Below are 13,680 nucleotides of genomic sequence, written 5' to 3' on the forward strand. Positions count from 1 at the left end.
TAGCTTCACTTTCCAGGCCAAGCACACCATCTGTAGGCACACATGTTCATCTTCGAAGTGTACTTTTATATAATTAAAGGGAGGATTTTGGAGTGGCTTGACTATCATACTGAGTTCAGATCAAACTGGCCCAGGAAACAGAATAAATTTGGCATCTCTGTTTCAAATCTTCTGAAGTTTTGTTCTGTTCTAAGCCTATTAACTCCGAGGGTAATTGAATGCAGCTTACCTTCACGTCGTGACGTGTGGCTGTTACCATGGACACGAGGCAACGAAAACGCTTAGGAGTGAGTGTCACGGATGTGAAGTAGCTAAAAACAGTTAGCGGAGCCCGGGTGAGAAAAAGTTTATCCAATTTTCAAAAAGTTTGTTTGTTTCTCACTTTAGTTTGATAGTTACCGGAAATTTAAAAGCACGTTTTAAACGAGGTTACTTCCGTATGTGGGACTGCAGACATGGTTACCACAGGGAACTAAAACTGAACTGAAACGGAAATAGATGTGAATTTTATTTCAAAGAAAAAATAACTTAAATCTTGAATCTTTGAAACACACAGAAAAATACAAATATAGAGCTGATATAAACTCAAAACGACATTTTAAATAAAGAAAAGTGGAATTAATGAATAACGGGGGGACTACAAGAACTGTTGGCTTCCATTTATTCTTAAAAATAAATTAAAACATTTTATATAATCGCACCGAAGCTGCAGAGCGTGGCCAGAAGGTCCCACACAAACAGATGCTTCGACCCACGTGATGATAACATGCCCAGAGACAGCAGGGAGACCGCCATGAAACTAAACTATTTATTGTATTCAAAGTTTCCTTACATTTTAAAGGTAAATGAGGTGTTGTCCAGTTCAATACGCACTACTCATTTCCAGAGCAGAACTCTGGCATTTTAAAGTTGTGTTTAAGTTTGTTTTTACAGAAGATTTTTTAGCCTCTTTTTTTAAACAATAAGAAAATACTGACAACAAGATCGAATTTGATTGAATTATTTTAATTAGCAAAATTGTTTTAAAAAAAAAAGTAGACAAGATGCTATTACAAGTGCTTCACATGAGAATGTAAAATCATATCAAACAGGCAGTATAACAATATAAAGAAGGTATAAAATCAAATAAAACATATTACACATGAACGTTACCCAGATGCCTGTCTAAGCAGATGTGTTTTAAGCTGCGTAGTGGGGGAGGTAAACTCTTCCACAGCATTGGAGCTGGTGTGCTTTTCTCATGTTTTTTTTTCATGTGTGTGTTTATGTGCAAACTTCAGGCGCACATAAACATAATTACCTTAATCCAGGAGGAGCGCAGCCCTGATGGAGATGGAGGAAGTTGCTGCTTCCGAGAAGCTTCTGTAAGTTTTTTACACTCATTCAAAAACTACACACACATCTGAAGAAAATACAAATCAAGCAAAGAGCTAGTTGTCTAGACAAGACTGTCAGGGAGTTCTGGAGGTTCCTTCCTGTTAAAAGGGAGTTTTTCCTTCCCACTCTCGCCAAAGCCTTTGCTCACAGAGGGTCGTCTGATTGTTAGCTTTTCTCTTTTTCTCTTGATTATCCCTTTAAAGTCTGAACCATGAAATAACTGACAGAAAAATCTAATTTATTTAAAATGGAGGTTTAGTTTTGTTTGAAATCTATTCTGCAATTTATTAAGATTTTTCTGAGAGAAAAATTCCCACCAATGATGTAGAAGTCTCAAAAGCTCAAATACGAAACATTAGATGTTCAGGGGTTAATGTAGGCTCTTTACCCTACAATGTAAAGCATTGTAGGGTAAAGCTGGTGGCTTTGAGGTCGTGTTCACCTGTTCTCCTTCTTCAGGCCCAAGTCCTACAGGAGCAACTCTCCAGAAGAGATTCGACTGTTAGCCATCGCAGAAAACTTCCAGCGTCAGTACTCGCACTTGTGTCCTGACCGCAAACCGCTGCTGCTCTGTCCTGTAAACGAATGTGGAGTAAAGGTAGGTTTATCTCACTCAACCTTTTTGTCTCTGAAGAACAGATCCCATCGGACCTTCACATCTGCAAACACCCTAAATACTTTCTGCATCGCCGTCTGTCTCTTCTCATATTCAGAAGTTTGTGTCGACGTCTCTTCGTCCAACGCCGACCATCCACTGTGAACTGTTCGACTGGCAGGGCTGTGCCTCTTTTGTGGCCGACTTCCTGTCGTTGGTCCCTCTGGATCCGCCCGTGGAGCTGGTCAGAGAAATGTTTGAGTTTTAGGAGCAAACCAAATATTTTTTGTATTCTGTGGTTGAGAGTTAAAGCACATGTTAGAGAGGACGTCTTTTATTCTGCTGTTTCTGATTTGTGAAACCGTAATTTTCATCATTCAGATAATTATTGCATATAATGTAATTCTAATATGACAGGCTGCTTGTGTTTAGCTGCACATTAACTGCGCGTCATCCTGTCATGTCTGTATGCAGACACCTCACATGACCAGCAACTGATGATGTCACACTCAGAGAAATGTGTTTCTGAGAAGCTGAAACTGGAGCTGGACTTGGTTCTGTTTGTACTCTAACAGAGATCATTTAGCAGACAGATCGGTGCAGCATCTGCAGGGATGAGGAGTGTTTAGGTGAAGAGAGAGTTCAGCCCGAAGGCAAAGAAAGTTCATCTACACCCAGCAGCCTCTCACCTGCTCAGCTCCATGTCAGACAAACACATGGTCAAGACTTCCTTGGTCCTTGTAGATGAGATCAGAGGAGAAAGTTCAGACTGCTTTAAGCTGATAGAAAAGAAACAGCAACTCAGATGTTGACTTGGTGCAACCAAGGTTGCAAAAGAGCTTCTCTGAGCACCTTGAAGCAGCAGAAATCTCCAGCTGCCAGTCCTGTCAGCAAAGAACAGCAAAGTGAAACTAAAATTGATTTGGAGTACAGTGACCCAGCCTGTGCTAACAGCCACTGCTCCTGTGCAGCATCTGGACCTCTTCACCTGACTGTCATGCCTCTGAGAGACTCAAGTGCAGATTTTAGAGAATCAGGATGTTTTCCACAGCTTCACTTGTCAGACGCTCTTCTTTCTTTTATATACAGTCATTGTTCTGAACATGTTTCAGCTTCTCAACATGGTGGATGACAAAAGAAACAAGGCTGCAGAACATAATCACATTCACATCAATAAATGCACACATGCATGCACCTTCTCTCAGTGTGTGTCTGATTGTGCGTGTCTCCCATTGCAGCCGAAGGTCCTTTCCTCTCCCACCTCGGTGCTGCAGAGTCAGAGAGCCACGTGTTTTGAGTATGCCACTCTGCTGTGCAGCCTGCTGCTCGGCGAAGACTACGATGCCTACTGCGTCAGCGGCTACGCCGTCAAAGAGATGTGTCTGCTCGATCAGAGCCTGCAGCAGTGCCCCCTGCTGGACCCCGAGGTCAAGGTAAGTGCGTGCAGCGTGCACATGTGGTCGACAATCAGATTGTTGACTGCCAGATGTGAAAGTGACTTCTTGGTTGTGTGTTTGCGTGCAGGCTGTGCAGGATGTGACCCCAGAACAGAAGGACCAGGATGATAAATACTCAGTGAAGCTGCAGCTGCAGCTCAAGAGTCGTTTTCTGGCCGAGCAAGAGAAGAAGAAGCAGGAGGCTGAAGCTGCGCTGCTTGTAAAACAAAAACAACAAGAGGTAAAGTGATCTTTTCTCTACAAGAGCGACTGCATCTATGCTGCAATAAAGGCTCTCATGAGATATGACATTTATAGGCTAAGAGTCACATGCACAGGATCTATGTAAGAAAGTCTGTTTACAAGACGAGGTGGTGTTTACCCTGCAACAGCAGCTCATCCTGGGTGCCTTTAACCTAAGCTTGTCTGTCTTTTACTTTCTGTTAATTAAAATCAAGTGTAAGATCATATAAAAGCATTTACATAATTTAATTTGACTTTTAAACTGTAGCTATTTTTCCTCCTTTGCGTTTTTCATGTTCATCGATGTATTTCATGTGTTTTCTGTTGGATTTTTATGAGACTGGTTTGAAGTGTTATACAAATTCACTGAATATTCTGACTGAAGATCAGTAATGATGGTGTATGTTGTGTCATCACTATGAATTCTCTGTGCGAGCAGGAGAACGATCGGCAGCTGGCCGACCCGCTGCGAGGCCTGCGGGTGCACTGCTGGGTGCTCGTGCTGGCGGGCTGTCAGGACGTCCAGGAGAACGTCTTCATCGACCCTCTGACCGGGATCAGCTACCCCACCAACAGTGACAACTTCCTGGGCATCGAGAGTGTGTGGAACAACCTCAACTACTTTGTGAACATGCAGGGACTGCAGTAACGGCTGTGCTGTGAGTCCATGTGCACGGTTAGAGTCAAAATAGCAGAGGCAGAACGGAGCAGGTTTGATGAAATATTCTGCGTGTGTAGGACATGATGTTTGACCTGGATGATTTGAAAACGTGGGAGCCAGTCTTGTTTGGAGCATCAAGCAAAAAGCAACTGATTCAAGAAGTCCTGAAGAGAAAAGAGGCTAAAATGATGGGCAAAGGGAACCTGGTGCAGGTACCGAATGCATGTGTGTTTCTCTGGGTGTCAGAAAGCAAAAACCTTAGCTGATTGAAATTTGTATGTTCTCCTCAGCAGGCCTGGAGCTCTTCTAGCTTTCATACATATAAGCCCTAATGTCCTGAAAGGAAAATCAGAAATCAAGAAAATCTCTGGCTCTTTGGGGACAAGGTGCATTAAAATGTGCTTCCAGGCTGTGATACACAAATGGCAGCAACAAGCATGGAGCAGGGGTCAGCTGTATTTCAGTATATTTGATCCACAGTTAATATCATCAAAAAATACCACATATACCACCCAGAAGAAGTCAAAATACTGCTGTAGAAGCTGTAAATAGATTCTCCTGGCTAGCCTACGGGCTAAGAGGGGCTCACATAAAGTCCCTCCTAATTTAAAGCTCTGGTTCAGACTGACATTTATAATATAACAAACTTTTATTTTCTAAATCCCTAATAGAAAAAAAAGGAACTTACCTAACTCCAAAGAAAATCAAATCTACAAAGATAATCTACCTAACGAGCACATAAACGTGAGAAAACGAGGGATCACAAAACAAAAGGAGCCCTCAGAGACAATCACAGCAGCGTGAGCCCGCAGAACCCAGTGAGTCGGCACGCAGTCAGAATCGCTCCACAGACCGCTCTGATGACTGATCACCCAATCAGGACAGAGGAGGTGGAGCCTAATGCCTCATTTGGGATTTAACAATAAATACAACAATATAATGTTAATTTTTTTACACATAATCTTGGATATTTAATTTATATTTACTTTTAAAGAGGCATTGCCTTCTTATGTGTAAAATTTGAATGATTGACCTTTTTCAAACATCCAGAAAAAAGTTGTATTCTGTCTGTAACGACAAAATACAGTTAATTACAGATCAAATACTGATTGGTTGGTCAGATATGAACCTAACAGAGTGACACCACATTAAGATATTAGCTTTACTTTTTTATTAATGTTTTAACTCTGATGTAATTCATTTCAGTTTGTATTTAAAAACATTGTAAATTAAAAAAAACTTTACTGTAAGATCACATCATCGTGTGGATTATTAGAGGACCCAAGATGCAGGCAGCTCAGATGCAAGTGAGTTTATTCATCAGACGGTGATACAAACAGACACGGCGAGGGTGAGAATGTAAACAAAACCTAAACTGGGAAAACTAACAGAAACAGAGATGCAGGGAAATACACAGAATGACAGATGGAGATAACGCAGCAACTAACAGACGCCAACACGAGGCTAAAATACACAGAGGATAACGAGGGAAGGAGGAGGAGGGCACAGCTGGGAGTAATCAGACATGACGGGACAGGGGAAACGTAACGTGAACACACTGACATCAGACACACACCTTCAAAGTAAAACAGGAACCACACACACGCAAAGACACAGACTCAGAGACGTGGGCTTAACACACTGACTACACTAGACACAAAACAACACTGGGAAACCAAAACACGCGCACTCATAATTCATTATAAAATCAAAAGTGAAAGTACAAAAACGAAAACACTGGGTCACCGACCCGGACCGAGACAGTCGTACATTTTTACTTCATTAAAGGAAATTTAAAGGAAATATTTGACCTCTCTGACTGAATGACAAATGAAAGGATGAGGCTCTTAAACAGTTAGTACACACTTACTTCCTGCTATCAACAACTCTGTTAACAACAGTTCTTCTTTCAACATTAGTAATTTAAACACTTAAACGAGACTCTCAGAGTGAAACGCTGGTGTCCTGTGCTGCAAAAGTTATGCTGATATTTTCAGCTCTGTGTTGTCATTTCACTTCTTTTCATTTATTTTTTAGTACATTTCTATTAATTTCCTGAGACGAACTGATTCAGGTCATTTTGTGAATGCAAATGAAACACGATTTTACTGTGAATACAATAAATGTAAATTGAACTTTTTTTGTCTCGAAGGAGGGCGTGCCCAACGTTTTGGAGATGCCGAGATCCTGGGTCAGCTACATTGCCATCTCAACAGAAGGTAGGCTCTGTTTGTACGAACATTACCTTGTACATTGTTCACCAGTTTTACTTCAGCTTTAGGAGTTCAAGATTTAACCTCTAGAACCCAAACAGACGTCACCTGATGCTGTCAAACCTGCACAAATACTGCCTCTTCTTTATTATTCAGCCCTGAAGAACCGCTGGCCAGGAGGAAAGAAGGTGATCCGCTACAAACAAGCCCAGCTGGAGAGGTTTGCAACGTCCAAAACGTTATACGGCGTTGTCACACGACTGACCAAATACAAAGACCGAGGCTGTGAGTGCCAGAGAAACACGCTTTTCTGTCTTCATGTAGACGTGAATGTGCTTTTCTTTACAAGGAAAAAAGGGGAATTCATGAGTTTCTGGAAAATCTTTCTCAATCGATTTGGTGCAGTTCTCCAGCAGGAGCATCTCCCAGCAGCGCTCCTCATGCACTCCTCAGACGTTCTCAGATTTCTGAGATTTTCTCAGTGTACTAATCTTTTTAAGTTGGTTTGTAAAATATGTAGTTTTTGATATTTTTAATAAATTAGACAACTTCTTTTATATTTTTAGTTCGTTAGTGAGATGATTTATGGTTGTGTTGTTTGTAATGAGTAACCTGTGAGTGTGCGTTGAAGGCACTGAGGTCGCCACGGTGAAGGAGTGGTATCAAGACAGGAGCGACTTCCTGGAGGAGAAGGAGGTGGACAATATCAATAAGATCACCACAGAGCGCTTCAGACATGGAAGAAAACGTCACCTGCTGTGTAAGCCGGCTTTCTGCAGCCGTCCTCAGAGGCGCTGTGTAGTAACATTTTTCATGTTAGATCTTAATACAGTGCAGCCGAAGGCACCTAAAATACATCTGACAAACACCAGCAGCTGTTTTATTCTAGAAATCATCAGTTTAAGAAAGTTTGACTCAGCTAACATTACAGCTCGGCTCAGGCTGAACATCCTAGGTAACACGATGGCGTCATAATCTGTGATATAGATAAGAGCCGGTGGGCCTTTTTAGCTGCTCAGCGTCTGATTGTGGAGTTTGCAGACAAACAGACAAAGAGAGACTTCATGTGTTATACCATCAGTCTAAGTCGGGGGTATTACTCATTCCAGAATGACTTGTGATTGACAAGCCGTTAGCCAATGAGCATGCAGTTTGATGGTCATATCCTCCCCCAAAACAGAAACAGCAGTGTTCATCATGAGCTCTCAGTACGGGACTTCGTAGTCCAGTGGGCATGTTATGATGGCGATGTCTTTTACACAGTCTGTGACTGAGTTTTGGCGTCAGCTGCAAGCTCCCGAGCAGCTCAGACATGCAACTGAATGTTGTCACTTGCTCCATGTGTGAGCCTTCAGCAGCTTTGGAGTGAGCAGGAAAATAGTGACTCATTCTAAATGATAATGTCAGAGAAGTGATGAACGAGTGAGCTGAGAGTAGGTGTGTTTCTTTTTCGTTCAGTTTTGAGGGTCAAATCACTTACTGTGGGCACTGAGGTTGAAATGCACTTCAGCGGTGCTCGCGTTGACGACCTGGTGCGGAGGGTGCTGTCGCCGAAAGAATTAATCGAGCTCTTCGAAGGCCGGAGCGACTTCCTCCATTACCGGCACGTCTACTTCAAAAACCATATCCAGCTGCTCAGCGAGAACTCACACAGGGAGGAAGTGCCCATACTGGTAAATGACAGGAAACAAACACACAGACCACTTCGTAAAAATTGCTTTGTTTTTAGAAGCCACAGGATGCTTATGTGGATGTGTTTTGTTTGTTTTGTTTATTGCTCATCCAGAAAGTGGTAGAGCGTTTCCATAGAAACGGCTCCAAACCAGCCAATGAAGACGTGGCTGAGCGAGTGTTCCTGATACCAGAGAAACTGATTGAGTTGAACTACCACTTAACGGAGGACCGATTGATCCCTTCAAAGATCAGCTTCATCAAGCCACTGGGCTCAGAAAAAAGGAACGCACAGGAAATCTCTCTTGACATGATCTCCACCTTCCAGGTACACGTCGCAAATGCATGACAATACATACAGCAGATATCACAGTTACATTTTTTCAGTCTAAAAGCTTCTAATCTGCCTCTGGGTTCATGCACTCCACTGATACTTAAGGTGGATCTATCTGCGAAGCCGTTCACAGCCGTAACCCTGCATAAGATGCTGGTGGAACTGATGGAGGTTGAAGTGAAGTTGACTCATTATATTATGCGGTCGGTGAAAGAGGTAACCACACCCTGGATTAAAAGAGTAGTCCCCACAACGCCTTCATTCTTAAAGTTTTCCCAGGGTAATTAGGAAAAGTACCTGTAAGTTCAGTTAAAGATGTTCTGTATTGATGTGTGAACAGATGAGAGACGTTGTGACCCTCCGTGAAAAGGAGACTAAAGAAATGAAGCTGTGGAGCCGAGCAGCTGCCCTCGTCCACGGCAGGAAACAGAAAAAGGTGAGACACCAGCTGTTTCTTTCTCTGCTGCTCACATTCCCCGACTTTTGTTGCCCCCCTTCCACATTTTTGAGATGCGTTGCTGCCATCAAAATCAAAGTAAGATGTCCCAGTGAAATGCATTTGTATTTTATTTGGATTTCACACAACATTCCTGGCTTGTGTAGCCACGAGGTAACAAAAGCTCAACACTACGCCCGAGCGTCCTGGAGCACTTCTGTTGTGTTTTCAAATTTGTACGTATTCACGATTTCACACAACATTCGACCTCCTTCACAATAGGGGATATCTAAAGCTGTTTTTACAATCTTCGACTACTTTAAGAAAGTTAAACATTTGACTCACTGAAAATTTAGTAGATTATATATCAAATAAAGACTTTTACAAATATTTACACACAGAAATGTTGTTTAAAAGAAGACCAGGTCCCTCGAGATTCCAGATGATTCACATCTGTTAGTTTGATTTTTTCTTAAGTACAAGTAACACAATCAGTTTACATCCAGATTGTGCTCAGGCTTGAATCTGGATAAACATTCATGGCTAAGAACTTCCTGGTATACTTTTTTTAATGTGTAATAGACAATGATCTGTTGAATAAGATTGTGCGACTGGCTTTCAGAACTTCAGTTTGTAATGTGTAAATGTTCACATATATACAGATCTCTGTACTAGTGATGTGAATTCCAGCTCCTTCGGCTCCCAACCGACTCTTCAGGTTGTTTTGTTGCTTTAATTTATTTATTAGCAACAACAATATACAATTATGCACAAAAGGAATTACTAAAGTTTAAAAAATGTGGTTATATTTATATATGTTTAAATATAAATATATAAGGTGCTACCGTTAACGTTGCTAGCGTTAACTGAACTTCCAAAACAGAGCTGCCTAGATCAAATTCAATTACATAACTGAAAGCATATGTGTATTGTTTGTGTATTTATACACACATATTCAAATGATTAAAAATGTTCATTTACCTGTTACTACCACACACCAAATCCAGTCGTTGGTACTTCCTGGCTTGTGTAGCCACGAGGTAACAAAAGCTCAACACTGCGCCGAGCGTCCTGGAGCACTGCTGTTGTGTTTTCAAATTTGTACGTATTTTGGAGTTTGTACATGCTTTGTCTGTAGGGGCCATCGTGAATATACTTTTATTTATTCACGCCACATAAAATGTAATAAATAAACTATATAATGCAAAAACCAACTATTTACATTTTAACTTTTAAATATCTAAATTTTCAGCTTTTTCCTTTTGAACAAATTTAAAGTGAAACAACACAAAACACTGCAAACCACAACACAATAAAATATAAATTAAAATATGAAAACAAAAAGAAGATGCCCATTCTCTGTCACAGCGGTCCTCAACCTTTTTTGTGCCACGGACGGTTTAATGTCAGACAATATTTTCATGGAGCCTTTAAGGTGTCGCGGATAAATACACCAAAATAAAACGATACAACCGACACAAACTGTGGCATTTTGTAAATATAATAATAAACGTGAATTCACTGTGTAATTGTGTAACTTTATTAGCAGCGTCCTCCTGAAATGCGCCAACAACACTGAGTGTAACATCCTCCTCTCTGCCCCTCAATGCTCTCTGGTCACTATGGTAACGTGTAAATATATCTTTCAAAATAAGACACAACTACAACACGGGAAAAGACCCAGGGAAACCGAGCTAACAGTAAAAACCCTCCAACTCTCCAACTCGCCTCCAGGATCTCCACGTATTAATCATGTGCAGTTCCACATGATTATTAACAGACAAAAAGAAAACATATTACTGATACAGAAATAGTTTTCTATACAAGATCGCTGCAAAAACTGCAGCTTTACCTAATGTCAGCGCTACTGTTACTCATTTTATATTAGGATTTAAAAATCTAGCTGGTGTTGGCCTGGGGAGTAACCTTCAGTAATACTAATAAATCACACAGCAATACTACATTCAATACATTACAAAATACATTTTGGGGCATGTATTCTGTAATCTGTAGTGGAATACATTTTCAAATAACCTTCCCATCTATTTATAAAGCACTTTAAAATACGCAGCACAGGACCAAAGTACAGAAAATAAGTTAAAAACAATAGAATAAATAAAAAATAAATAAAACACATAATACATAAAAATTAAAACAGCCCTATATTAAAAAAAGAACACAAGATAAAACAGCATAGGCCTTCCCAACACTGGTGGTGAGTCACATGGCAGGGTCAGATGTGGCCCTGCAACAAGGGAGAAGCTGAAAGCAGATTCTTCATTGTCATTCAGTACAGAGAAGGTCCGGAGAAGCACAACAGTCTCCACCTATCTAGACCTCCACCTAACACGGTGGAGGCTCTGTCATGGCATGGAGCTGCTTTTTTGCCAGTGGTGTTTGAGATCTTTTAGAGCGGTGGCCCCCAGGCTGTGGAATGCTCTCCCGCCATCATTACCTTGATTGGATTTATTCTTTTAAAGGCAGAAACGTGGAGTCTGGAGACGGACTTGTTTTCTGAGTCTGCCTCAAGTGGCCATTAGAGGAACTGCAGCTTTTGATACTCAGGCGGTTTCATTTTTCAGCTCTGGAGTTTGATGATGGATGAGGCCCGCTGTCTATCTGTGGAACCTCTTTAATATCAAAACAGCATTTTAAAAAATGAATTAAACATCTGTCTTTTAATTTGGAGTAATATTGTCTAAATCTCTTGCTGCTGTTATAGGTTTTGATCTTCTTTGTTATTTTTTTTTATCTCAGGTGTTTGTTGCAGTTTATTTTCTTTTTTTAAATGATTCTTGTTGCATCAATCCTTTTGACTCTTTGTGCTTTTTTTCAGGAAAATGGTGAACTTAAAAACATTTTGCAGAAGTATCTGTCTGAGGAGATCGACAAAGACCAAGATGTGAAGAAGGAAGACCTGAATCCATATTTTGACATCGAAACAGAGGAGAAAATCAAAATCATTCAAGAACAATACGTGAAGGTACCAGTGAAGCCTCACACAGTGACTCTGGGTGACCAGTCTTGTTTGCTGCACAGGTGGGCCTGTATAGTAAAATGGTAAATGGCCTGTATTTATATAGCGCTTTACTGGTCCCTAAGGACCCCAAAGCGCTTTACACAACCAGTCATCCACACATTCACACACACATCCACACACTGGTGATGGCAGCTACATTGTAGCCACAGCCACCCTGGGGAGCACTGACAGAGGCGAGGCTGCCGGACACTGGCGCCACCGGGCCCTCTGACCACCACCAGTAGGCAACGGGTGAAGTGTCTTGCCCAAGGACACAACGACCGGGACTGTCCAAACGAACCGGCAACCTTCCGATTACAAGGCGAACGCCCAACTCTTGAGCCACGATCGATGGTTCTGTTGTCTGGCTTAATAGAAGTCATTTTTATTTTTGGATGTTTGATAAGTAAATTCAGGTAAATACACTTTGCAGAAACTTGTTACAATCCGTCCAGGTTCTTGTCCTTTGGTGGACGGTAAAACCTTCTCGACAGGTGCCAGAATTCTTTCCTTTGATAAAACCCTGGACAACGTCTCATCTCAGACTAAAACAGGCATTTGATGTACATCAGTGTTTTCTTTTAGTTAGATTTGTAAGTACATACTGTCCATTGATGTAACAGGATCCAGAATCTGGGGTAAAAATGTGCCAAACTGAACATGTGACCCGGCATGCTGCTTTAACGGAAGATAAAGGCTATAACAGCTTGTTTTAGGCAGATAAACTAAGAGCTGTGCAAGATAAACAAGGACTGTTTGGACTGTGAGTCACACAAAGCTCTTCTAGTAAAGTACAACAATAAATGGGGCTGGAAGTCAGAATGGTGACAACAGAAGCAGCGAGGGTTCAAACAAACTGACATGGTTGTTAAAAATGTGTGTTCAGGACATAGCAGAGGTGGGGAAGACGCAGGAGTGGTTAAAGATGAAATTGGACGAACTGAGAAAACATCGGGAGCGGGACCAGCAGCACTGCGACGAGATAAGAAGCCAAATTAAAGCCGCCCTGCAGCAGCTGCACATGTACCCACACCCACCTCAGCCCAATTTTCCAAGACACACCCAAAGATTCACGTTTAAAAACACAAACTTATTGTGTGTGTGTGTGTGTGTGTGTTCAGGGATATGCGGAGCGGAGAGGAGACACACAAGGATGTTCAGGAGGATCTCTGCCAGGAACTGAAGCTCTCCTCTCTGATGGACAGCTGAGCCGCACACACCTGTCGCCTTTTTGTTTTAACAGTAAAAACAAATATTGGTGTTTGTTCGTTACACAACCAAATGATACAACTACACACGTGTCTGCTTTTGTTTGCTTTGTTTTTCTTCATCTTTTTATTTTTGACATTTAGATTTTTCAGACCGTGTGTAAGACTTCGTACACGAGGGTCCTCTGTACACGACTGCCTCTAGATCTGATATTTATGGTTGTTGCTACGAAATCAATCAACAAATAAATACAAATCATAAGGTATCTGGGGTCCTGCGATTTCATGATTCAGGTGAAGCAAATATAATCAGGGAAGCAAAATGGAATACGTGTGTGTGAAAGAGAGGGAGACAGATGGAAACATTCAAGGAGTCAAGAAAGTGAATGTGGATGAGTTTAAATACTTGGGGTGGAGCGGGTGGAGATGAGTGTCAGGAGGGATTTGTGACAGAAGGAGAGCAGCAAGAGTGAAAGTTAAAGACCTG

The 13,680-nt window shown here is 41.4% G+C and overlaps 2 protein-coding genes across 2 annotated transcripts in view; both read left to right on the forward strand.

Annotated features, from left to right (window-relative positions):
* Window positions 1-13,680, forward strand: part of LOC120728121 (neural cell adhesion molecule L1.1-like) — a 589,469-nt gene that overhangs the window by 3,228 nt on the left and 572,561 nt on the right. The gene's annotated exons all lie outside the window — the stretch shown is intronic.
* ccdc135 (coiled-coil domain containing 135) lies at window positions 237-13,593 on the forward strand. The gene is made up of 19 exons (XM_040022569.1): window positions 237-335; window positions 1,281-1,364; window positions 1,837-1,975; window positions 2,091-2,216; window positions 3,211-3,405; window positions 3,497-3,649; window positions 4,091-4,296; window positions 4,333-4,348; window positions 4,390-4,524; window positions 6,465-6,531; window positions 6,682-6,810; window positions 7,157-7,285; window positions 7,984-8,198; window positions 8,312-8,524; window positions 8,636-8,746; window positions 8,871-8,966; window positions 11,803-11,949; window positions 12,872-13,008; window positions 13,107-13,593. Exons 2-19 carry the CDS (start codon window positions 1,327-1,329, stop codon window positions 13,192-13,194), a joined length of 2,340 nt encoding a protein of 779 aa, XP_039878503.1. The 5' UTR covers window positions 237-335; window positions 1,281-1,326; the 3' UTR covers window positions 13,195-13,593.

Source organism: Simochromis diagramma, unplaced genomic scaffold (assembly GCF_900408965.1).
Source record: "Simochromis diagramma unplaced genomic scaffold, fSimDia1.1 OVJJ01000308.1, whole genome shotgun sequence".
In the NCBI taxonomy this organism is placed as follows: domain Eukaryota; kingdom Metazoa; phylum Chordata; class Actinopteri; order Cichliformes; family Cichlidae; genus Simochromis; species Simochromis diagramma.

What these genes read in the sequence shown, in the direction of transcription:
- ccdc135 (XM_040022569.1), top strand. Translation starts at nt 1,327, where the DNA reads ATGGAGATGGAGGAAGTTGCTGCTTCCGAGAAGCTTCT. An exon ending in TAAAACAAAAACAACAAGAG is followed by an intron (nt 3,650 to 4,090) that starts GTAAAGTGATCT and finishes CTGTGCGAGCAG; the next exon opens with GAGAACGATCGGCAGCTGGC. An exon ending in TTCAAGAACAATACGTGAAG is followed by an intron (nt 11,950 to 12,871) that starts GTACCAGTGAAG and finishes ATGTGTGTTCAG; the next exon opens with GACATAGCAGAGGTGGGGAA.